Below are 27,131 nucleotides of genomic sequence, written 5' to 3' on the forward strand. Positions count from 1 at the left end.
CCAGAGCTCTGCATTTCATATTCCTTTCTGCAGCACTGTTGTCTGGGAAAAAAATATATATATTTGCTAACTTTTGTTTTATTTTCTTATCAAAAATAGTGACATTTTTAATCCAGCAGATGGTGGATGATCAAACACCCACACAGTATCAATACAGTGTCAAAGCAGCTAGTGAGTGTGTCATACACTCATTGTGGTGTCATTTGCCCATTACTATGAAATTAAGGTGTTTTAATTATTTCGCATAGTATTTTTGTAATAGTTTTAGATTAGAATTATTACAAAATAATAATAGTTATAATTATAATCATAATAATAGTGATGTTATATTGTTTATTATTATTGTTTTACATTTGTAAATGTTTTTTTTTATTGAGAAATGGGTCTTGTTTGCACAGAGGCTGCTCTGAGATCTATCACATGCCGCTAGTGGACTACAAGAACCACAAAGAAGGAATGCCCTATGAGTTGAAGTTCCCCTTCCGCCCGGTCACCAACAGTAACAGCAAGTGGCCACGAACATCCTCCAGTCCTCAAACGCGACCTGCTGGCTCAAGTGGAACACTTATCAAGGCTCCTCCACCAGACTTCAGTAACTCTGTCGCCCTTCCTCGCAGTGTTTCCAGCGATGGCCGACCCATCATTCCTAAAAGGTACTGCTAGATCTCCTGATTCTGAATTGCAACTAAACGACACCGTCACAATTATATCTGACAGCAACTTCTTCACAGATATTCACCCGGAAATGAAAACTACGCCCTGGCTTGTTCCATTGTGATGGGTCGCACGCTTCACAACACAAATTCCCCCGCCACCATGACCTATACCGACAACATGAGCTCCAACCATTGGAGGCAGAAGTCTATGCCTGAGGGGTAAGCTGCTATCTTCCCAACCCACTGAAGATAATGCAGGAGGATTTAAAAACAATGGAAGTAAATAAGCAATCTTGCAACAGAGACCCATAGATCCTCTTGTTTTCTAGGTTTAATAACAACAACTGCCAGTCCCCTGTGTTGTCTGTGCGACAGTTGCCAGGTGACGGTGCTAGTGCCGTTAAAATTGGCTCAAGCACAACTGCTGCTTGGTCCCGGAATGGAGAGGGTGAGGCAGCATGCAGACAGGGGGATAAAACCACTGCAGGTAAGAAGAGCAAGCTAACCTATCTGGTCTCCTTATTAGAATCAAATATAAATTTGACTTGAACATTGCTGTTAAAAGCATAATTTCATTTGATTCTTGTGCCACCTACAGACACTTTGGTTTCCAAGGCGGTGATTCCTCGACTACAGCCACCTGAGCAAAGTGGGCACATTTCACCTAACAAGAGCGCTAAGGTGGGCAGGACATGTCATGGGGTTGTAATTGTGCAACTCGTGTTGCGCGATATACGATATAAATTATATACCTTTGTCTGACAATACAGCTTTTTATACTATCCTTATATTGTGATAATGCATGTTGGTGACACATTTTCGCAATGTGCCGCACATTTGACAGAGATAAGCTGTCAAAGGTGTCCTCAACACAATGTAGCGTCCTCGCTAGCGAGGAAAAGCGGCTAACATCCCTCCACAGTGCAACTTCTAAAGCAGTAATCCTCACCTCCATTACGACAAATACACAGTTTTTACAAGTCAAATTATCACCGGAGGACTGGAGAACAAGCGATAGCTAAAACACAAAGCATAGCTAACCGCTAAGCCTGAACTTTTGAGTGTAAACAGGGATGGGCGGATCGATACAAATATCGGAGTTGTGAGCCGGGGTGGACCACTCCTCCACGCACAACTGTGGGCTGACCTGGGTGAGCCCGAAATAAGAGCCCCTTATGACTATCTGTTGGCTTCCCAATGTACTGGGCTCCCACATTATCTATTAATTTAACAATTCAATAATTACAATATACCCACTCAAGATCCATTGCAGCCTTGGAAGAGGGGTCCCTAAATCTGTGGTGCCTTCTCAACATTTCTTCTTTTTCCCTAGCTGGGGTCTTTTGAGTTTTTCCTTGCCCAGATGTGGGTTTAGATCAGGAAATGTAGTTGTGATTTTGTAAAGCCCTGTGAGGCACTTGTGATTAAGGGCTGTACAAATACATATTGATTCATTGATTGATTGATTGATTGATCAACAATAATGATACCAATTATCAATATATGGCCAATAATATAGTGATTAGACTTGTTTTGTCTTTTTTTTATTTTTGCAAAAGGGACTTTGTTATTAATTTGGGGAAAGGGGAATAAGGAAATAATATACAGTAATACAGTACACCACTATCTTTTGTTTTTGTCTGATAAAAGTTGTGATGAAAAATGTTATTATTTGATAATCCTGAAAATTGTAAGTATGAACATTGTTATGGCCAATACTGCCCCCATAACTACTGGGCATTGATGTATTACATCAAATGTGTAGTATTGGCCAAAACTAATGTAAAGTAGCAAAATAACAGAAGAGTAAGTGTTTGATACATTTTAACAAAAGTGTAGATAGACACATGTTACAACAGAAAGTAACCGGATATTTACAGTAAATTTTCAAGTAGATTAATAATAGTTTTGCCAAAATAATGACGCAAAATGTTACCGCGTACGTCAGCAGCCAAATTAGACGCCTTTAAAACCTGTTATGAACTTGTTTTATGACCATTTATATGCACAATAATATACTGTAATGTATACCGTTATCACAAGAGGATGCCATATATATCGCAATACAGATTTTAGGCCATATCGGCCATCCCTATGTGCAACACAGTGTTACTTAATAAGTGGGTCTTTTTTGCCCCTTACATTGCAAAACTACACTATTCGGACACAATTATTTTGACAAGGGGATGTTTTCATTGATAGACTATGAGTAGAATTAACAATAATTGTTTTTTAAATATATTTTCAAAGGGTTTGGCGAATGTTCTAAACTCCTATTTCCATGGCAGTGTTGCCTTGATCGCATTAATGCTGACCAGAGGAGTTAGAAGCATTGCACTCCATTTTGCCTTGTTTGCTTCGTCAACAATTCTGAAAAATCAACATATTTATTTGAACATCACTCTTCTCTGTGTGCAACAGAGAACTATAGCATTTGATCAAAGATTTGTGATACTGGCAGGAAGAGAAAAGTAAGACAATGTAAATAGATGTCTTCTTTTGTAAGTCTAATAGCATTTACTCTTCTGGGAAGACATTTTTGAGACATTTGTTAGGAATTTGTTTGTCCATCTGACGGCAGATGGACGAAACATCTGAGAGGTCAAAAGTCACGATGGTACACTAGAGAGAGCCTCTCTTACAATCTTTGCTCTCGTTCAGTGGTTCTCAAACTTTTTTCACCAAGTACCACCTCACAAAACATTTGGCTCTCCAAGTACCACCATAATGACCAACATCAAAATACAGTAACGTAGTAGGCCTAAGTATTAATTTAAAACAAGGCAGAAGTTGTATTTAACAAGCATATTTAAAATTTTGGGCCACTGTAACATTACACAAAGTTTGAACAGTGACACTGTGTTTGAATATAGGAAACTAAAACACTGTACATAAATAATTAATCTAATACAATTAATTGCACATAAAGTAAAGTAATAAATAAATGATAAATGATAAATGGGTTGTACTTGTATAGCGCTTTTCTACCTTCAAGGTACTCAAAGCGCTTTGACACTACTTCCACATTTACCCATTCACACACTGATGGAGGGAGCTGCCATGCAAGGCGCTAACCAGTACCCATCAGGAGCAAGGGTGAAGTGTCTTGCTCAGGACACAACGGACATGACGAGGTTGGTACTAGGTGGGGATTGAACCAGGGACCCTCGGGTCGCGCACGGCCATTCTTCCATTGCGCCTAAAGTAAGTACCACTAGATAAAGCCTGTGTGCTTCTAGTGCAGGGGTGTCAAACTCAAATACAGAGTGGGCCAAAATTTAAAACTGAACAAAGCCGTGGGCCAAGGTTAAACAAATTAACCTTTTAATAGGGACCCAAACAAGTTTTGCATTGAATATTGAACAAGCAAGGCTTATATAACTTTATAGTGACATGCAAAATCGAGTTTCAAATAATAATAATAATAATAATTAAAAAATATCAATGGCATATCAAATACAATTTAGATAAAAATTGAATGCCTCTTTTCTATTTGCAGCCTTCTGAGGTAAATATCAACATTAACTTTTTCCACAGGCCAATAAATTAGAAAATAAAATAACAATGAATAAACCAACCATTCAGGACTTTAAACTAATCTAATCTGATGTGCCCAAGCCAGATACCTGCCATCTTTTCTTGGATGCTTGTTCATTAATGTTGGGGCTCAGGCTTTGTGCTGAAGCAACATTCATTATCGAACAAAGTTGTTCATCAGTCATTATACCTCGTAGTCCACCCGGACCACAGTCTTGGGGGCTTGCTTTAAAGGCACTGCGTTTATCGTCCTCCACGAGTTAACCGTGCATCAGTTGAGGTGGGCGGGGTTGGGGGGCGGGGTTTGGTGATAGCAGGGGTGTATATTGCAGCCCGGAAGAGTTAGGGCTGCATGGGATTCTGGGTATTTGTTTTGTTGTGTTTATGTTGTGTTACAGTGCGGATGTTCTGCCGAAATGTGTTTGTCATTCTTGTTTGGTGTGGATTCACAGTGTGGCGCATATTTCTAACAGTGTTAAAGTTATTTATACGAGCAACGTCAGTGTAACCTGTATCGCTGTTGGCCAAGTATGCATTGCATTCACGTGTGTGTGCGTGCTGAAGCAGCACATAATATGTGACTGGGCCAGCATTCGTTGGACTGGGTGAAAAGCGGGCGTGACGATTTTTGGGAGGGGCACTGAAATTTGAGAGTCTCCCGGAAGGGTTGGCAAGTATGAGAATTAGCGGTGAATGCGGTGTTACCGCGGCACTGCCGCTGAATATAATCGGCGGGCCAGCTCTAGTGTTAATTTGATATCGCCTCAAGGGCCAAGTGAAATTACACGGCGGGCCAAATTTGGCCCGCGGGCCAGAGTTTGACACCCATGCTCTAGTGATACTGTACACGTACAGAGAAAATCACTTCTCGAGTACATTTCCTTTGTGCTGGATGATGTGGAGGTGTCGGCTATCCAGATTTTTAAAACGCATCTTATCCAACCCTATTTTTCAAAGGCTGAAAGCCCAAAATTTCCAAAAAGGGGCGCTAACCTAACTGATTCAATAAGAGGTGTGTCCCAAATGTTTGTCCATATCCTATTTTAGGAAACAACATGACCTCTGACTTTTATGTCTTGTTTACAAACAGCAGGACGCTCCATATTCCTCCAGCCAGTCGAGCAGCAACACTCTATCAAGCAACGCCTCAAGCTCCGCCCACAGTGACGAGAAATGGTACGAAGTGGGCTCACGATCGAGAGTACGCAGCGATCTCGAGCTTGGCGGCTACCTCCAGGGCACGTCCACTGACAGCGGCATCGACGCTACGTCCTTCACCGCCACCCAGAGCAGCACCGCCTCTTCTGGCGGCGCCTTCACGCCCAAGGATGCCATCCCGTGGCAGGATGAATCGACGGGCAGCCAGGGAGGGGACGAGTCTTCGCCTCCAACTCCAGACTCTCTTGTTCCTGTTGGAGGAGGTTTGGAGACCCCATTGAAGAGCCCTTCAGTTTTTCCTGAAGGTGGTTCCTACACCCTGATTGATGGTGCCTCCCACTCCAGGTGTGTTGCAAATGTGTTCATGCATCGTGTGTTGAAAATGTAAAACATTAAATGAATTCCAGACACATCCTGCACCATCCCAGGCCTACAAGTCAGAAGCTCTGCGGTTTGGCTTTTTAACAAAGGGTCTGTGTGTGTCTGTGTGTGCCTGTGTCTGTGTGTGCCTGTGTGTGCGTGTGTGTGTCTGTGTGTGTGTGTGTGCAGGCATTCTCTATCCCCCAGTATCCATGATGGAAAGGAAATGCTTGAAGTTGCTAAAAAAGCAGACTGTGAGCTCAGCACTGCCCCCCCCCCTCCTCTTTTAAATCCCACTTCTTTTGAATCAACCAAAGCTCTTTTCCCTCCCTTCTTCACCCAGCCAGAAATAACTCGACGTGTACATCGAAAGCTTTGTTTTATAATATGTGCGTGCGCGTGCGTTGGCGCACATGCACACAACTTGCGGCGGCTTGAAAACTTTATCTTTCATGTCAGATTATAGCGCGCAAGGACACCGTGTCCTGTTTTTATCACAACTGCATTAATCTACCTGCAACTCCAAGGGATGAAATAAGATATTTTAACTGCTCTTTTGTTTTTTTTACAACCAAAACAACTTTAAAGTAAGCACCAAGGACTTGAAAATGAATTGTATGTGACTTTTGGTTATAATTTCAATTTGCATTTATATTTTTATAGTACCGGTAAACATTTTATATCTTTATATCACTCTGTGTATACTATTCCATTAAATAAGATACTACTTATCTACTTGCTTAATTAAGGCATGGCACTATTCCGCCATTGTCCAGTGGGCTATATTGTGGTTGTCACAAATAGACACCATGCTGCCTCTTTGTGTATTTTGTAAATACTAAACCTGTCACACATGGTTGTCACACAGCAGCATACTGAGTGCCTCAGGGAGTCTCATGGAGGGCCCAAGTCCTGTGTCCCCCCAAGAGGAGCCGTCAACACCCACATCCCCCACTTGCCAGAATTCCCCTGGGACCAAGACCTTCTACCCACGACAAGGGGCAACATCCAAATTTCTTATTGGCTGGAAAAAACCCGGTGGAATCGTCAACTCTGTGGACTTTGGCAGCACTCGGAAGTAAGAGTTACCCCCCCACCCTCCACCCCCAAGTTGTCACTGAAGACAGAGAAGCATCTTGCTGCATTCATATTGTGGTCAACAGAGACACCTTGTGGTGTTGTAGAGTTGACCATATTTACATTCAAAGGCAAATTTGATTTATTATTTTCCTTTTTTTTTAGTTGACATTTTTCTTCGGGCAGTACTGTAGTATCTCAACTTACCAGCTTATTAGGTTCCATGACCAAGCTCCTAACTCAAAACACTGGTATCTCAAAGTAGTGCCGCCCATTGAATTGAAATGGATTTTATCCATGTTTGTCCCCCCAAACCATCACAATTTTAACGTGTACCATGCCTTATAAGAAGTTATTTTAAATATTATTTATATTATTTAAAAATTAATACAATTAAATGTAATCAAACAACTGCAGTAGTTAATATTATGATAATGTACAGCATTCAGGACCGGACTCAAGCGGCCCTTTTGGGCATGACAGAACAAATCTGTCATGAAACAGCACCGCCATGCAGCGGCTCCGTCGTGCAGCGAAAGAAAGTGCAGACTTTTACGTGATCTCGAATACACGCGCGTAATCACGTGTTTAGGGAATTTTTAATAAAGCAACCACAAACAATCTTCAATCCATCCAGTGGAACAGAAGCAGAAAACCTCGGTCCTGCCAATAATAACAGGTGCTGAACGGCAACACAGATGACAGTTTTGCCTTGATGAATAACTTTATTTTTTGCAGCAAGCAACAATACAGCAGTAACATCATCCCTGCCAAGCGTATCACAACAACCACTATCCTGCTTTCCCGGTCCCCGTATCAGCTGGTATTTGACACAGGCGTCCATGCCCATATAGCTGCCCAGAATATGCCTGTATATTATTCTTTAATTTTGGACCTCCAGAATCAGCATGTTCATTTGTGTCATTGAGGTGAAATTATGTCTAAAATCCGCGCCCATTAGTACGTTTCGAAGTGTAAAATACGATCGGCCTTAAAAATGTTATTTTCAAGTTAAATCAGATCATTTATTTTGTGTTTGTGCATGACTTCCTGTCCAACACAAGCATATTTTAGCTAAATTGAACAGTTTTGTTGCGGCGTTCACAAAATAAAAAAGCTCTGTGTATATTTAGCACTGGAATGGATAACGTTAACAGCATGTCGGTGATGTTCCGCAGGCGGTGGAAACGGACACATTGACGAATAAAAACGGAACGAGTCCGCCGCTGTGCAGGTGTTGTTCCATGACCGTATCACATTCAGTGGAAATCCGGACTAAGACCCAGTGAGCAAAGCTAACGCTCGCTTGTTCAGTTTGTAGAAAAAACTAATTGAAACATGTCGGGCAGACCATTCAGCAGCTTCTTCATATTTTCACGGACAAATATCTGCCGGGTGGATGTTGTTTTGGCACGTGAGCCAAAATCTGCTTCGAAGTGGTGCAGATTGACAGCACTGTGGTCGGGCTGCTTTCTCTGAGTCTGCTACACGGTAGGACATGTTTTTACTGGGTTGTGTTTCTGATTCGGTTGATGTTGTCCTTCTTGCTACCATTCTCAGTTCCGGTGTTCGGAGGGCTGTGGACAATTACTACCAGTGGCAGAAATGCTTGTAACTCAAATCATGCTTGCAACTTAAACAAAGCCAAAACCAGAGAGACCTCTTGTATCTCAAAATACGTTGAGGTAGGGCTGGGTGATATACGCGATATATCGCGGGTTTGTCTCTGTGCGATATAGAAAATGACTATATCGTGATATTCCAGTATACGTTTTCACGCAGTTGCTTTTAGCTGCTGGCATTACACTACAGGCTCTCCTCGCTCTTTCCTGTGTCTCCTTCTCACAGACAGACTAACGCACCTTCTTATACACGTCATACGTCACATACGTTTACGCCCTCACGCAGCAAAGAGGTAGCAGCATGGGTAACGTTAGCTGTGATGCTAGCGCAGCTGTGCGAGTGGTAATACGAGAGAGAAGGTGCGAATCTGGTAACAAATGAAGGAAAAATTAATTCCCCCAAAAAACAGCAGGGGGTCCATCGTCTGGTGGTGGTTTGGCTTCAAGTGGGAATATGTCGAACAGACAACCGTAATTTGTCAAGTGTGGGGCAAAAGCGTTGCTATAAAAATTAGTATTACTGCTAATATGTAGCATCATGACTGCGCTGCTGACCCGTCTCCGCTCGGGATGGTGTCCTGCTGGCCCCACTATGGACTGGACTCTTACTATTATGTTGGATCCACTATGGACTGGACTCTCACAATATTATGTCAGACCCACTCGACATCCATTGCATTCGGTCTCCCCTAGAGGGGTGGGGGGGTTACCCACATATGCGGTCCTCTCCAAGGTTTCTCATAGTCATTCTCATCGACGTCCCACTGGGGTGAGTTTTTCCTTGCCCTTATGTGGGCTTTGTACCGAGGATGTCGTTGTGGCTTGTGCAGCCCTTTGAGACACTTGTGATTTAGGGCTATATAAATAAACATTGATTGATTGATCATTTGAAAAGTCACCTGCTAGAGAATGAAGAGTGCTTACTCCGCATGTCAACATCTCCGTTCGGTGCCACACACCACACCATCAAAATGCCAAGACAAACATTTCCAGATCAACACCGTATGAAAAAAATAGTGATTTTTTTTAGTTGTGATTTCCTTCTCTGCATGAAAGTTTTAAAGTAGCATATATTAATGCAGTATGAAGAAGAATGTTTTAATGTAGACACAAAGAATCATCATACTGCTATGATTATATGCATCAAGTGTTCATTCAAGGCTAAGGCAAAATATCGAGATATATATTGTGTATCGCGATATGGCCTTAAAATATCGCGATATTAAAAAAGGCCATATCGCCCAGCCCTACGTTGAGGTACTTTTTGTCATGTTTTTGTCTTAAAAAAACCTCAACATGAGTTGTTTTTAACATTTTTATTTAAACACAAAAACACATACGAATGTGTTTTTTTATGTTGCTGAGATACTGCTGAGAATTCCTTATAATACATTTGTAAAACTGTCATATGATCAAAACCAAATAATTCCTTATCTGTAAGAGGCCAAGAATGAGTTTTTTGGTGTTCGCTCATTTTTGTAGGGTTTTTTTTATATATTGATTTACTATTAGCTGTTTTATTTGTAGTTTTTAGATGAATTATTTATTTGAGTATTATTCTTAAATTTGTATCTATTTTCAATATTTTTAAAATAAGTATTTGAAAATATTTAGGCTTAGTTTGTAATACATACAATACATTTATTAATACATAAATGCATTTTACTTTTCATTAATTATTGTTATAATTTATATGTATTTTTTATTTAAGTTGTTGTTGTTTTTATTACTATGATTGTTTAAATAAATACAATACCATTTGTGATATATATGCGGAGTCGATTAGACTAAGTCTGACCAATCTATGTCTATAATCAAGAACTGATGAAGTCTACTCGGATGAGCGGCGAAACGTCTTCTAAAACAAACCAAACAGTCCAGTTGCGATCAATTGAATGCCCTGAGATGACAATGACCTGGATGAATTAGAACATTCATAGACATGTAGAGTGAGAAGCATTGGGCAAATACATTTTTTTGCCTTATCCAAGGGATTTGAATTTAACTTAAAAAGCTCAATTTATCATTTTCAGAAGATTATATCTTTACATACACCTGTTGAGAGGCTTCAGGTGATATTGTTTGTATCTTACAGTTGTAATCAACTATATTCAACCCTTTTTGTAAGTTACATGTATCTACAAATGTTCAAACTTTCCGTAGATGGAAAATTAAACTAAAAAAACAAATAACAGTCATTTTGTAATATTGCATGTGTCGATTCGTCAGAGAAACGTGGGCATTGAGGAGAGGAGTTGTCGTTGCAGACCCACTCTCATTTCTTTGCTTTTCTGTGCAGACGACACCAGAGCGATGGTTTACTGGTCAGTCAGCCTCAGCTCAGAGCCAATCTTCGAGGCTCCCAGTCACCCCAGCGGCACACTGCCAAGTCCAGCCTGGAGGAGGACTTGAAGAAGCTTATCATGCTTGACAGCCCTCCCCCCACGTCTAGTGATGAGAAGGTATCCTAATAGATGTTTTATATAGAGGATTTTCATGTAAAAATCAGATTATTAAGGTTTTTTTTCCCTATTAAAGCCTTTCCCAGCCCCAACACCCACCCGACGCTCCCTTCAGAGGACATTGTCAGATGAGAGTATCTACAGCGGGCAGAGGGAGTCCATCTCGAGTGACAAACGTGACACACCCATCGACCTTCTGTTCAGCTGCTCCACAGTGCCGCGCTCCCCCACAGCTCGCAACGTGGCGAGCCGCAGAACGTCACACAAATCCCTGGGTAAAGGAAATAATGCTAAAAAAGCATACACGTCATCTTAGCAGTGGCTTTACTTTGTGCTTCCTCCTTCCCAGGAAACCTGTCAGCACCGGAGAGCACAGAGTCAGGGCAGGAGAATGCCAGGCAGCAGCTGCAGGACGCTTCCCTTATGCCCCTCCCTGACACCAGGACAGATGGCCCGCTGGACTGGGCCCACTTGGTCGATGCAGCCAAGGCCTTCGAGGGTAGGACCATGTATTTTGGATCAGTACCAATTTCCAAATGCCAAAAAGAAACAAACAGGCGTAGTCATCATGGGTCCAAAGTGCGGGATATTTTTATTGGCTCACGGTATTCTTACAATATTTTTATAACAATATAATTAAGCACAGCACATTGCACATAAACTGAAGAAAAAGGTTTCTGCTGCTGGAGTAGCTCTAATGTCCACGAGGGAGCCCTTTAAGACCTTGTGGTCTTCTTAATCGTTCCTACAATAGTTTTTTTAACTGGATAATATTATTGTTGTTATTATTTGTGTGTGCTAATAAAATCAGTCTATCATATATGTTGGCTACAATGCTTAAGAAAAAAGTATTAGAGCACCACCCAAAAGTTTTATTCATGTTGATAAAGTATTTTTTTTTATAATTCTGTAACCCATATTATTGTATGTTTTAAATATGATCCCTTACCAAAAAAAGGAACAGAAAAATAGTGAAACACATCAGTATATTTGTAATGTATCTAGATTAGAGATGTCCAATAATATCGGCCTACCGATATTATCGGCCGATAAATGCGTTAAAATGTAATATCGGAAATGATCGGTATCGGTTTTTTTGCTGTTGTTTTTTTTTTTGTTTTTTTTATTAAATCAACATAAAAAACTCAAGATACACTTACAATTAGGACACTAACCCAAAAAACATCCCTCCCCCATTTACACTCATTCACACAAAAGGGTTGTTTCTTTCTGTTATTAATATTCTACATTATATATCAATATATATCAATACAGTCCGTAAGCACACATTATTGTGCGTGCTGCTGGTCCACTAATAGTACTAACCTTTAAGAGTTAATTTTACTAATTTTCATTAATTACTAGTTTCTATGTAACTGTTTTTATATTGTTTTACTTTCTTTTTTATTCAAGAAAATGTTTTTAATTTATTTATCTTATTTATTTATTTTTATTTTTTTTTAAAGTACCTTATCTTCACCATACCTTGTTGTCTAAATTAGGCATAATAATGTGTTAATTCCACGACTGTATATATCGGTTGATATCGGTATCGGTTGATATCGGTATCGGTAATTAAAGAGTTGGACAATATCGGAATATCGGATATCGGCAAAAAGCCATTATCGGACATCCCTAATCGAGATGCAAACTTATATTTATTTACTTGCGTTGCTGAACAGAAAAAATACTTTTGATGTTTTCAAAATGTCATGAAGGCCAAAGGAGAACATACAAGTTATGAATTAAGTTTTTAGTTTGGCATATTTCAATGACAGGTGGTATTGTAACATTATTGAGCACTGCACATTGAATTGGTTTAAAGGTGGCAATAAACGAAGGTGAAGAATATCAAAGTGGATTTGCATGCAATATCTATCTTCAACAGAAGAGGTCTCTGCTTCTCAGGCTATCTGATCTAATGGCGCTGCTGTATGTATGTTGCTTCTCCTACAGAGCAGAGACTGGTCTATCTGGCTGCCCAGGAGGAGAGCTCCGTGGTTGAGAGTGCAGCAGGCATCAGTCCTCAGCAGGCTGAGCCTCAGGCAGCCCCACTAAGGCAGCCCTCGCCTGGGTAAGAAGCTTGGGTCACGACCAGGCAACGGCATTTTTATCCACTAATGTCCTGTACTATCTGTAGTGTTCATTAGTGAAGTGAAGCGAATTATATTTATATAGCGCTTTTCTCTAGTGACACAAAGCACTTTTACATAGTGAAACCCATTATCTAAGTTACATTTAAACCCGTTTGGTTGGTGGCACTGGGAAATAAAGTAATGCATCTGTTGATGTGTTTTGCCCACCTGTGGGTAAAGTATCTTGCCCAACGGCAGTGACAAGGATGGTGGAAGCAGGAATCGAACCTGGCCCTCAATTTGCTGGCACGGCCGCTCTACCAACCGAGCTACGCCGCCCCAACAAAACTCATCAACAGATGCATTACTTTATGTCCTTAAATAGTGGCATTCAATTTATATTTCATTCCACTTTAATCACTGACTGAGCATGTGACCCTCCTCCTTTTAGAGTGTAAATTGCTTGGGACTTGGCACCAGCGCTCAGACAGATCTGACCAATCTACTTCTACGAGCATTAACTGATGAAGCCTGCTTGGATGAGAGGCGATACATTTTCTAAGAAAAACAATACAGTTCAGTTGTGATCGATTGAATGCCCTGAGAATACAACGACCTGATGAATGACAATATTTATATCTTAAACGATGAGCAGCGTAATGCAAGTTGGTGACTTTGTTGTTGAATAAGTGTGCATTTTTACCTTGAGCTAGGTAAGATAATAAATTCGATCAATATATTTTACATTTTGCAATATCTATTCACAAGGCATAATATCTTGGGGCTTTCAATCGATCGCAACTGGACTGTTGATTTGTCTTAGAAGACGTTTCGCCTCTCATCCGAGTAGGCTTCATCAGTTTGTGCTCATAGACTTAGATTGGTCAGACCTAGTCTAGCGGCTGGTGCCAAAACCACTACTATTTATTATCCAAAAACCAGGAGGGTGTGCCTGGGCAAGGATGGTTTTGCGCTATCGTAGTGAGAAAAACAACTGTTTTGATACAAACGAGCAATCCTACTGTCAAAGTCGACAGTCGTTGAAGTGTAAATTCCCCTCCTATTGTGTGGCAAAACGATCGCTGTGGATCGACTACTACCAGTCCAAAATAGTCGGAATCCCCCATGTAAGCATTCCATTCAGCATTCTGGTCACCTTCTGTGACCAGAATGTTTCTAACTCCAGTTATTTGTTTTATACATGGGCACACCTACAGCATAGACTCTTCAGGCCAAGACTGCACCTCAGGTAGAAACAGCGCTCATTTGAGAACAAACATTTACAGATTCTGGACAGAAAGGACAGATGGTACGAAAGAGGAGTGAGGGAAGCTATCCATTTCAAGGTTGAAAAAAGATCCCTGAACAGAGGAGGTGGTCTGCGACACCACCTGTCTCCCACATACAACACTATCCTTTCAACCATTCATAAAAGACTCTGCAATTTAGCCTCCAACAAATAACAGGAGTTAGAAACATTATGGTCACATTTGTGCCATTTGTTTACAACTGAATGGAATGCTAAAGTGGGGGATTCCAACTATTTTGTACTGGTAGTAGTCGATACACAGTGATTGTTCTGCCACACAATACCTCAATGCTAACGAGGGGAAATTACACTTCAACCACTGTCGTTGGCTTTGACAGTAGGATTGCTCGTTTGCATGGCTTTTGGATTATAAATATTTGGGGTTTTGGCAATACTAGTCAAGATCTGACCAATCGAAGTGTATGAGCACGAACTGATGAAGCCTATTCGGATGAGAGGCGAAACGCCTTCTAAGACAAACCAGCAGGCCAGATGCGATAGATTGAATGCCCTGAGATGACAATGACCTGGATGAATGAGAACATTCATACACAAGGCATAATATCGATTAGGCACACTTCCAGCTTTCACAACAAAATCGTTGTATTTTTCATCCTGTCTGTGCTGACAAAAGAAAAGTCGCAGATGAATAACTTAGGTATTTACTGGTATGGTTTTACATAAAATATTACATTTAAAATAGAACTTCATCAAACATGAGACCATGACAAAAGTACAAGTGGTTACTCTGTTAGTACAGTTAAAATACAAGGAAAACAATACATTATTTGTTAAAAATGAATACCAGTACGAACAGCAGTGCAACAGTGTAAGCTATTGAGACAGATTCAGTACCTTAATGGCCCAAGGTAAAAACTGTTTTCAACTCTGTTTGTCTGCTTTTGTGTGACTGAAATCTCATCCCTGATGGCAGCAGGTTGAACAAGTGCTGACCATGGTGAAAGCTGTCTGCCAGAAATTTATTTTCTCTGCCGAGGCATCGAGCGCTAGCAATGCCTTCTAGGGAGGGCAGAGGGCGGCCGATAATCTTCTCCACTGTCCTGATCACCCTTTGCAGGGGCCTTCCTGTCTGCAGCAGAGCCAGCAGCAAACTATAAGCGGCAACAACTGCCTCTTAGATAATCTGAAAAAAATAAAAAATGTTGTTGAATAAATATAGTTAATGCTTCCTAATAAACTCCTAAAGAAAAGGTCAAGTACTCTCTGCAGATGAGTACATAAACTCCCCTGACCACTGTATGGGAAAATATTTTAAGTTAACGCTCCTTACATGTTCAACAGCTGTCAGTTTTAAACACTACTACAAGAGTATGAGTTTATGTTTCAATTTCCCCCACAGAGAGACACCAGCCACTCTAATGGGCAAAGTTAGCCAGCTGGAGTCCATGGTGAAGACCCTACAGGAAGACCTAAAAAAGGTAAAGTGACTGACTTCACTTTTGTATTTGTGAGGGCACTACAGCCATGGAGAATGAAAAACATTGGAAATTACAGCAAGAATTTGATGTTGCTTTAAATGCAGCCCAAAACGGTTTAATTAGAAAACATCCAAGATCGAAAGTTGTTGTTGTAGTAGTATCTGTAGTTGTACTTGTAACACACACATAGAACAGTTCTATACATTCTTCTTTTATTAAAGTGGACCTATGATGATTTCCCTCTTTTCTGACATATAAATGTTGCTACAACGTTAGATACTCATGTTAAACGCTGCCAAAGCCTCAAATAGATACAGTAGGTAGATAGATAGATAGATAGATAGATAGATAGATAGATAGATAGTACTTTATTGATTCCTTCAGGAGAGTTCCCTCAGGAAAATTTAAATTCCAGCAGCAGTGTACAAAATTGTAAAAAGTAAAAAGTAAATAATGGGGGTATAAATGAAAACAAAATAGAAAAATATTACAATAGAATAAAAATAAAAAGCAACAATGAGAATAAAAATATAACAGTAAAATAAGAATATAACAAGAGAAACTAGGCAGTAGTGACCATGTTATGAAAAAGTATTGCACTGTTATTGTTTTGTATCCCCTGTCATCCTAGTACCCCCCCTCCCTTCCAGAGAGAAGTTGTGCAGTCTAATGGCGTGTGGGACAAAGGAGTTTTTGAGTCTATTAGTCCTGCACTTGGGATGAAGCAGTCTAGCACTGAACAGGCTCCTCAGGCTACTGACAACAGTATGCAGAGTGTGACTGGCATCATCCAAGATGCTCACTAGTTTTTCCACAGTCCTCTTCTCTGCCACCGTCACCAGTGAGTCCAGTTTTATTCCGATCGTAGAACCGGCCCGCCTGATCAGTTTCTCCAGTCTGGAGCTGTCCTTCTTAGATATACTGCCCCCCCCCCCCCCAGCACACTACGATGTAGTACAGAACACAAATCGTAATGTTTATGTATTGAGCGAGAGCATGCACGGATTTTTGAAAACCTGTTGTGTTTTTCGGTGTTTTTTTTACAGTGAATACAGTTTGACGCCACAGATTGAATGAGGTACTTATGTGGGCGTCCCAGTATCTGCTGTCGGCCAGCCCCTTCCCCCTGTTGGCTACAGTTTCCCTTGTCATTCCTTGTCGTCTCATGCCCTCCCGTCGGCTCTGATGTCTATAAAATGAATACAGTGGACCCTCGATCTACAAACGTAATTGGTTCTTAAACATGGGTCGTAAAACCAAAAAGTTTGTATAGTGAAGCAGAGTTTCCCATAAGAACCAATGTAAACATGAATAATCGGTTCTAGCCTTGACAAAAGTCCCTATTTCAGCAAACACTGCAGATTTTGAAGACACTATATTTAGAGATGTCCGATAATGGCTTTTTTGCCGATATTCCGATATTGTCCAACTCTTAATTATCGATTCCGATATCAACCGATACCGATATATACAGTTGTGGAATTAATACATTATTAAGCCTAATTTTGTTGTGATGCCCCGCTGGATGCATTAAACAATGTAACAAGGTTTTCCAAAATAAATCAACTCAAGTTATGGAAAAAAATGCCAACATGGCACTGCCATATTTATTATTGAAGTCACAAAGTGCATTATTTTTTTTAACATGCCTCAAAACAGCAGCTTGGTATTTGGGACATGCTCTCCCTGAGAGAGCATGTGGAGGTTGAGGTGGGCGGGGTTGGGGGGGCGGGGTTAGAGGCTTAGGGGGGTGTATATTGTAGCGTCCCGGAAGAGTTAGTGCTGCAAGGGGTTCTGGGTATTTTTTCTGTTGTGTTTATGTTGTGTTACGGTGCGGATGTTCTCCCGAAATGTGTTTGTCATTCTTGTTTGGTGTGGGTTCACAGTGTGGCGCATATTCGTAACAGTGTTGAAGTTATTTATACGACCACCCTCAGTGTGACCTGTATGGCTGTTGACCAAGTATGCTTGCATTCACTTGTGTGTGTGAAAAGCTGTAGATATTATGTGACTGGGCTGGCACGCAAAGGCAGTGCCTTTAAGGTTTATTGGCGCTCTGTACTTCTCCCTATGTCCGTGTACACAGCGGTGTTTTAAAAAGTCATGAATTTTACTTCCTGAAACCGATACCGATTATTTTGAAACCGATACCGATAATTTCCGATATTACATTTTAAAGCATTTATCGGCCGATAATATCGGCAGTCCGATATTATCGGACTTCTCTAACTATATGTATGTATTTATGTATATACAGTCGTGGTCAAAAGTTTACATACACTTGTAAAGAACATCATGTCATGGCTGTCTTGAGTTTCCAATAATTTCTACAACTCTTATTTTTTTGTGATAGAGTGATTGGAGCACATACTTGTTTGTCACAAACAACATTCATGAAGTTTGGTTCTTTTATGAATTTATTATGGGTCTACTGAAAATGTGACCAAATCTGCTGGGTCAAAAGTATACATACAGCAATGTTAATATTTGGTTACATGTCCCTTGGCAAGTTTCACTGTAATAAGGCGCTTTTGGTAGCCATCCACAAGCTTCTGGTTGAATATTTGACCACTCCTCTTGATAAAATTGGTGCAGTTCAGCTACATTTGTTAGTTTTCTGACATGGACTTGTTTTTTCAGCATATTTGGGCCATTGTTGAACATGCCGGAAGCTTCAGAGTGTTAAATCGCAGTGGCTTCACGTAGTCACTGCTAGCGTTGGCAAAAACTAGCAGTGTGAGGCGATCATTCATTGGCTTATGTCCCCGTAGTGCCTTCTCCTTCACTGTAATAAAGGCCTGCTATGGCATCTTATTCAGTCTCATCACAATTAAAGACTTTCTGCGGAACAAAACCCCCTTTGCTGATAAAATCCTCGAACTGAAAGTGTCGGAGGCTAACTAGCTAAAACGCTAGCTCAAAGTGGTTGTTACGCAAACTGAAGCTATAAAGCGAGACTGTGAGTGTTTGGACACTTAAAAGTGTTTCTGATGACACAAAGTGATCTCTAAGACAAATGTACACAGCTCTGACAATAGCACTACAATTGTGAAAATAAAAATGTCAGAAGTGTGAAATAGGCGTGTACAGGACGTAAACAGGATGTGACGTAGTGGGCTCCATCTCTTCAAAATAGTCGTGCTCGCATGTCCAGGAAGTGATGTAACCAAAAAGGCAGCCCCTGAATGAATGAATGAAGCGCTCATACACCGAGACATGGTTCGCACACAGAGGCATATTTGGCGCGATGTAAAGGTTTGTCAACTGAAAAGGATGCAAATAGAGGCGTTTGTAAATTGAGATTCCACTCTAGTGCCGTGTTTGTTTGTCCACATTTTACACAGGACTGTGTTGTCAACATGGGCTATGAAACTTGATTAGCGGCTAAACTCTCACGGACATGCGCACAATAACACCGAAGTGCAACAGGCAGTGACACAAATGCTGGTCAAAGCAGCCGTTTGTAGGAACACTCAGAAAGTAGATTAGAAAAGTGGCTGTAAAGCAAAATTTACAGCATAGCATATCCAATATATATTATCTAGACCAGTGTTTTTCAACCACTGTGCCGCAGCACACGAGTGTGCCATGAGATACAGTCTGGTGTGCTGTAGGAGATGATCTAATTTCACCTATTTGGGGTAAAAAATATTTTTTGCAAACCAGCAATTATAGTCTGCAAATGATGTGTTGTTGTTGAGTGTCTGTGCTGTCTAGAGCTCGGCAGAATAACCGTGTAATACTCTTCCATATCAGTAGGTGGCAGCCGGTAGCTAATTGCTTTGTAGATGTCGGAAACAGCTTAAACAAAAAAATAAACAAAAGGTGAGTGCCCCTAAGAAAAGGCATTGAAGCTTAGGGAAGGCTATGCAGAACGAAACTAAAACTGAACTGGCTACAAAGTAAACAAAAACAGAATGCTGGACGACAGCAAAGACTTACAAAGATGGCGTGCACAATGTATATCTGAACATGACACGACAATCGACAATGTCCCCACAAAGAAGGATAAAAACAAAAGAAGACATGAAACTGCTACAGGAAAATACCAAAAAAAGAGAAAATGCCACCAAAATAGGAGCGCAAGACAAGGCCTAAAACACTTCACACAGGAAAACAGCAAAAAAGTCCAAATAAGTCAGGGCGTGATGTGACAGGTGGTGACAGTACACATACACTGCAAAAAGTCAGTGTTCAAAAACAATTAAAAAAAATACAAAAATTAGGGGTATTTTATTTCAACTAAGCAAAATTATCTGTCAATAGAACAAGAAAATTTGGCTTGTCAAGACTTTCCAAAACAAGTAAAATTAGCTAACCTCAATGAACCCAAAGATACCTTAAAATAAGTTTATTATCACTAATAACAAGTGTACTACTATATGAGTACATATTTTCTATTGTTTCATTGAAAATAAAACAGCAAAGTCCATTTGGCTGTCATCTGTTTTAATTATGAGACACAATTGTGTCAAAGTCATGAATTCTTTTTCATGCTTGAAATAAGAAATTTTTACTTTAAAAAAGTAGTTTTATACTTGTGAGTGTTGATGACACAGCTTTGCAACAGTTGATATTCTAGTTTCAAGCATGTTTTACTCAATATAGGTCATCAAATCTCAGCAACAAACTGTAATATCTTACTGAGATCATTTAGGACCAAAACCCTTAAAACAAGTAAAACACTCTAACATAAAATCTGCTTTGTGAGAAGAATTATCTTATCAGACAGAAAATAAGCAAATATCACCTTGATTTGAGATATTTAATCTTACTTAGATTTCAGTTTTTGCAATGTACTTTGAGACAAGAGCTATGTTGATGCATGCTTGGTTATGGTTTAAAGTCATATCCAACAATTGCGGCAATGACTTTTTACTCTCAACTGAGTTTAATTTTTAATGATTTCTGCTGGTGGTGTGCCTCCGGATTTTTTCAACGCAAAAAATGTGCCTTGGCTCAAAAAAGGTTGAAAAACACTGATCTAGACCACAAGGAAGTGTCATCATTCACTAACTAAATAGTCGTATTTATCTTATTTACATTAAATTGTTGTGCATTTAATATTCCTCATCTGCTCTCTCTTTTGTGTGTGTGGAGGAGCGATTGCATTTTTCATTGTGTAAACTAACTTGGACTCTTTTTGTTTCTAATATTTGTGAAATGTGACTGTGGAGGAGGTATTGCAAAAGTTGAGCGTGCAAAGCGTGCATGCTTTAGGCCCAATTTAACAAGCACAAACCTTGCGTGCGTGTGCACCTGCTCATGGGCACCTTGAATGTAACCCAAGAGGAGCAACTGTACATGTTTGTTTTGCACTAATTTGGAGTATTTATATTGCTTTCTATTATTTGTGAAATGTAACCATGGAGGAGCGATGCAATGCAGCCCCCCCAAGCTGTAAACTAACAGGAAACAGTTAAAGGCCTACTGAAATGCGATTTTCTTATTTTAAACGGGGATAGCAGGTCTATTCTATGTGTCATACCTGATCATTTCGCGATATTGCCACATTTTTGCTGAAAGGATTTAGTAGAGAACATCGACGATAAAGTTCGCAACTTTTGGTCGCTGATAAAAAAGCCTTGCCTGTACCGGAAGTAGCAGACGATATGCGCGTGACGTCACAGGTTGTGGAGCTCCTCACATCCGCACATTGTTTACAATCATGGCCACCAGCAGCGAGAGCAATTCGGACCGAGAAAGCGACGATTTCCCCATTAATTTGAGCGAGGATGAAAGATTTGTGGATGAGGAAAGTGAGAGTGAAGGACTAGAGGGCAGTGGGAGCGATTCAGATAGGGAAGATGCTGTGAGAGGCGGGTGGGACCTGATATTCAGCTGGGAATGACTAAAACAGTAAATAAACACAAGACATATATATACTCTATTAGCCACAACACAACCAGGCTTATATTTAACATGCCACAAATTAATCCCGCATAACAAACACCTCCCCCCTCCCGTCCATATAACCCGCCAATACAACTCAAACACCTGCACAACACACTCAATCCCACAGCCCAAAGTACCGTTCACCTCCCCAAAGTTCATACAGCACATATATTTCCCCAAAGTCTCCAAAGTTACGTACGTGACATGCACATAGCAGCACGCACATACGGGCAAGCGATCAAATGTTCGGAAGCCACAGCTGCATGCGTACTCACGGTACCGCGTCTGCTTATCCAACTCAAAGTCCTCCTGGTAAGAGTCTCTGTTGTCCCAGTTCTCCACAGGCCAATGGTAAAGCTTGACTGTCATCTTTCGGGAATGTAAACAATGAAACACCGGCTGTGTTTGTGTTGCTGCAGTCGGCCGCAATACACCGTTTCCCACCTACAGCTTTCTTCTTTGCTGTCTCCATTGTTCATTGAAAATATTCACCAACACAGATGTCCAGAATACTGTGGAATTTTGTGATGAAAACAGACGACTTAATAGCTGGCCATCATGCTGTCCCAAAATGTCCTCTACAATCCGTGACGTCACGCGCTGACGTCATCATACCGAGACGTTTTCAGCAGGATATTTCGCGCGAAATTTAAAATTGCACTTTAGTAAGCTAACCCGGCCGTATTGGCATGTGTTGCAATGTTAAGATTTCATCATTGATGTATAAACTATCAGACTGCGTGGTCGGTAGTAGTGGGTTTCAGTAGGCCTTTAAAAGCACATTACTACTAAAATGGTCCAGTGCAAAACATGCTGAGTGCCGTATTTCTTTCCTTGTACGAGCAGGAGAAGGATGCCAAGAATTCCCTGCAAATCCAGATCCAGGGATTACGTGAGGACAATCAGCGCCTCCTGGAGGAGTCTTACAGCGCTTCAGCCAAGCTCAAGAAGTTCACCGAATGGGTCTTCAACACCATCGACATGAACTGACCAAGCACAGGAAGTTTGACCACTAAAACTTGTACACACGCCATCTTGTCCTTCACGGAGGATCCACACACGCTCTTAAAGGACACTTGCTCCTCGGGTTTACATCATTCCAGTGCCAACGTCTTCCAGCACCTTGTGAAGCTGGAACCAAGTCGTGCTTACGAGTTGGCAGCGGACTTGTCCGTGCATGTCGGAGAAGTCCACCAGATGAAAAATTGTAAATGTAACACTCCTCGTGTCTCATCGGATGTATTCCACTCAGTGATACAGTAACACTGAACCCAAAGAGAGTATGTAATGCTATATGCTAATATTGTAGCAGTACAGAACATACTGTAAGCAATGTCACGTCATGTAAAATATTGTACGTGTGTCACTGCAAGCTACAAGTGTACAGTAAACCCCGACATGATCCAAACATTATCTTTTGTAAAAAAAAAAAAAAAGAAAAGTCAGATTGTGGCTACCAAGAAAATAATTTTGCTCATTGTCGTTTATTCCAGGTCTTGTAAATGTACAACATTTATTTTTCTTTTGTCCTTAAGATATTTAAAGAATATTTATGAATAAATAAAAGCCGTTTGGATCTTCATGTACGACACACAAATGACAATAATAATAATATAATTTTTCATCCGAAAACAAATATATATATTTATTATATTACAGAAATATTCAAGTTATTTTTGAACAGCAGATGGTTTTAAATTGATTGAGAATAGGGTTGCAAAAGAGTGGGGAATATGATTTTTCTCATAGAAATTTGTGTGGACATGCTGGACTTTTTCTATGGGAACTAGTAAGAAATACTAACTGGAATTGTGCTGTCATTGTTGTTATTTCATAGACAGGCAGGTAATATATTAAATACTTTAATAAGAACATATAATACTAATTAAAACTAACCTTTTTATTTTAATTCTCACTTTTTGGTGTGGAAAAAAAATCTTAATATGATTTAAAAACAAAAAAAACAAATAATAGGCCCGGTGAATATCAACGATTATAATGCAAATGTTTTTCTTTGTATTTATTTTTCCAACATTTAAGTTTCCTAAAAATAAAATGCTTTTTGCTGCTGTAGTTGGGAGTCCCACCTCGTGTTGTACAAAACATGTAGAACTATTACATGGAACTGAACACCGCATGCTTGAGAGCCTCCAGCGTGATCCCTAACATTTCATTGCGACGGTTAATATACAGAATATGTCCGAACTTAATGATAGTGTAAGACACAGGTGTCAAACTCAAGGCCCGGGGGCCAGATCTGGTCCGCAACATCATTTTATCTGGCCCGAAAACACCTGGAAATGATATGTGTCAATAAAGTACTTAATATTTTCTCGCTAAATGTAATTTATTTTGTTTCTTTTTGACAGACAAAATATATGTACTGCTTGAAATTGCATCCCTTTTTAAACTTTAATAGTATCCATTATTGCAACAAATATTACAGAAAAGTATCATACTTTCCAAATATTTTTTTGTCTGAATTAAAAAATAAATAAAAATACCTCACTTTACAGCAAACTACGGTACCCGTCAAATTCATAAAAATGACAATACATTTTACGTTGTTCTTTACAGTATATTACTGTAAATTTAAAAAACTGCTACTGTTTTTTTGCGTTAAAATTCTGTTGACTGAGCTGCCAGTTTTTGATTGTAAAATCTACGGTTGTTGTTTTTAACGGTGTAAAACGGTAGAAAAACTGGCAGCTAAGTTGCCAGAATAAAAAAAGAACTTGTACTGGTTTTCCATTCACAATACAATGTTGTAAAAAACAATGTAAATTTAACACAAAAATTCTGGCAACTAAACTGCGAGCTTTTTCTGTAAAAAACAAAAACAAAAAACAGTGGTACTGTTTTTTCCATTTACCGTAAAATGTTGTAAAACAAAAACACTATTTTACAGTAAAATGTTGTAAATCTAAAGTTTGTACTGTAAAATCGACAGTCTACTTAAAACAAATTTATATAATTAATAATGAAATCCAGAGGAAAATTCATACATTATTCACTGTTACAAGCGGCCCTCTGATGGTAGCCATAACTGCGATGTGGCCCTCAATGAAAACTAGTTTGACATCCCTGGTGTAAGATGACGGTTAATATACAGGATATGTACGAACTTCATGATAGTGTCCCTCTACATGTTCTTCTACGTCGTCCTGAGCTGAAACAGTTTATAAGCCTTGTTCCCTCTTCTCTCTACAAGACCATTTGAAATTCCTCAAAATGTGTCCCTTCGTTTAGTCATTTCAAAGTCATTTTTCTTCATTGTCCAGCTTGCAGGAGGATTATGTAAGAAAAGCAGGACGACAAAAACATAAATGAAAACCACCGCCTGACTCTTCATCCTTGACATGTGTGACAGCATGTGACTCTCCATCCATTCACTTGTGATGTGTACAAATGTTTATATCTATTAAAGATATTTTATTGAATTATACTTTGACTCACATGAGCGTTTTGTTTAGAATAAGACAAAGTGATTGACCACGACATTTCATTTGCAAAAGAGCCTGTAAAAACGTCATAAAAATGAGGTTTGATTGATGAAATTTGAGTTTTTCCCATGTGACAAAATTTGGAATAATAAAATAAACACGGTAATGCACAATCAAGTAAAGAATTTAACTTATTGATGATGCATGTCACGTCTTGGCGAGACAACCAGAAGGAGTTTGCAAAGGGACACTGATTTATTCTGGCATGTTATGGATATTGCTGGCACTAATAAGCGTGTCAGTCGGCATGCAGCATACAACTTGGAAATATACTGTATGTATATATGTACTGTTTAAATAATTGAAAACAATAACACATGTTTTATATTGCACAATAAATAAGGTCTCAATGGGGTACAGCTTACAAAAAGATATATATATATCTGCTTCACGGTGGCAGAGGGGTTAGTGCATCTGCCTCACAATACGAAGGTCCTGAGTAGTCTTGGGTTCAATCCCGGGCTCGGGATCTTTCTGTGTGGAGTTTGCATGTCCTCCCCGTGACTGCGTGGGTTCCCTCCGGGTACTCCGGCTTCCTCCCACCTCCAAAGACATGCACCTGGGGATAAGTTGATTGGCAACACTAAATTGGCCCTAGTGTGTGAATGTGAGTGTGAATGTTGTCTGTCTATCTGTGTTGGCCCTGCGATGAGGTGGCGACTTGTCCAGGGTGTACCCCGCCTTCCGCCCGATTGTAGCTGAGATAGGCTCCAGCGCCCCCCGCGACCCCAAAGGGAATATGCGGTAGAAAATGGATGGATGGATGGATGGATATATATATATATATATATATATATATATATATATATATATATATATATATATATATATATATGTATTTGTGTGTGTGTGTGTGTGTATGTATATGTATGTATGTATGTATATCTATGTAATATCTATATAATATATGTATGTATGTATGTATGTATATATATGTAATATCTATATAATATATGTATGTATGTATGTATGTATGTATGTATACATATCTATGTAATATCTATATATGTATATATATATATAAATATATATGTGTATATACATATACTGTATATATGTACATACATGTATATATATATATATATATATATATATATATATATATATATATATATATATATCAGTGACGTCCGGTGAGGTTGATGGCTGGTGGGGCACTGACTTCATCACAGTCAGATTTATAAACATATGAACCCTAAAGAGTATCTTATTCACCATTTGATTGACAGCAGTTAACGGGTTATGTTTAAAAGTTCATACCAGCATTCTTCCCTGCTTGGCACTCAGCATCAAGGGTTGGAATTGGCGGTTAAATCACCAAAAATTATTCCCGAGCGTGGCGCCGCTGCTGCCCACTGCTCCCCTCACCTCCCAGGGGGTGAACAAGGGATGGGTCAAATGCAGAGGGCAAATTTCACCACACCTAGTGTGTGTGTGACTATCATTGGTACTTTAACTTAACTTTAACTTTACACATACATGTAGCACACAAAAAAGCACATTTAATTAAAAAAACGTTATTATGGTCTTACTTTTACTTATAAGTGCGGGAACAGTGGTGCTCGTGTTGGAGGAGTTGTGAATGAATGAAATAAGAAATCTGTGCTGCAGTCTGCAGGTGTACCTAATGTTGTGTCACTGCAGTCGTTCACGCTCCTCCGGCGCGAGCATTGTTGTTTTTGCACTTTTTGGCTTCTTGTTAAGTGACTTTTTTTGGGTGGATTCGGTCTTGCACGTGGAGGGTTTGGGTGTGGGCTTTGGTTGGTGTGGCGCTCCCGTCGGGGGGTGCATTCTGCGGCGGGGATGCATTAACCGGCACCAGGAGGCGGGATCACTGCGAGCCTCACACAGTGCATCTTCGCAGCAGTTTTATGATTGCTCAGCACAAGAAATACTTTACACACATACAGTTGTTGACAAAATACACTGTACATTATATACCTCAGCTAACTAAACTATGGAAATGTATAATATAGTTCATATAGCAATACGGTCTCACTGCACAGCAGGCCAGCAGTTAGCCGAGTCCGCAATCCAT

At 39.9% G+C, this 27,131-nt stretch overlaps 1 protein-coding gene across 3 annotated transcripts in view; it reads left to right on the top strand.

The window, feature by feature from the left end:
• Positions 1 to 25,206, top strand: part of LOC133611805 (signal-induced proliferation-associated 1-like protein 1) — a 165,689-nt gene extending 140,483 nt beyond the window's left edge. Inside the window, exons 10-21 of one of the 3 annotated variants that reach the window (XM_061968943.2) lie at positions 399 to 653; positions 732 to 875; positions 986 to 1,143; positions 1,255 to 1,337; positions 5,284 to 5,696; positions 6,583 to 6,789; positions 10,710 to 10,872; positions 10,949 to 11,147; positions 11,222 to 11,371; positions 12,829 to 12,946; positions 15,617 to 15,695; positions 22,437 to 25,206. In XM_061968943.2, coding sequence (XP_061824927.2) covers positions 399 to 653; positions 732 to 875; positions 986 to 1,143; positions 1,255 to 1,337; positions 5,284 to 5,696; positions 6,583 to 6,789; positions 10,710 to 10,872; positions 10,949 to 11,147; positions 11,222 to 11,371; positions 12,829 to 12,946; positions 15,617 to 15,695; positions 22,437 to 22,580 — 2,113 coding nt within the window. In that variant the 3' untranslated portion in view covers positions 22,581 to 25,206. Of the gene's footprint in view, positions 1 to 398; positions 654 to 731; positions 876 to 985; positions 1,144 to 1,254; positions 1,338 to 5,283; positions 5,697 to 6,579; positions 6,790 to 10,709; positions 10,873 to 10,948; positions 11,148 to 11,221; positions 11,372 to 12,828; positions 12,947 to 15,616; positions 15,696 to 22,436 lie in introns of all 3 variants that reach the window. The other 2 variants (XM_061968942.2, XM_061968944.2) reach the window with 2 other exon arrangements.
• Positions 25,207 to 27,131: the final 1,925 nt, after the last annotated feature.

This window comes from Nerophis lumbriciformis, linkage group LG08, assembly GCF_033978685.3.
Source record: "Nerophis lumbriciformis linkage group LG08, RoL_Nlum_v2.1, whole genome shotgun sequence".
Classification (NCBI taxonomy): domain Eukaryota; kingdom Metazoa; phylum Chordata; class Actinopteri; order Syngnathiformes; family Syngnathidae; genus Nerophis; species Nerophis lumbriciformis.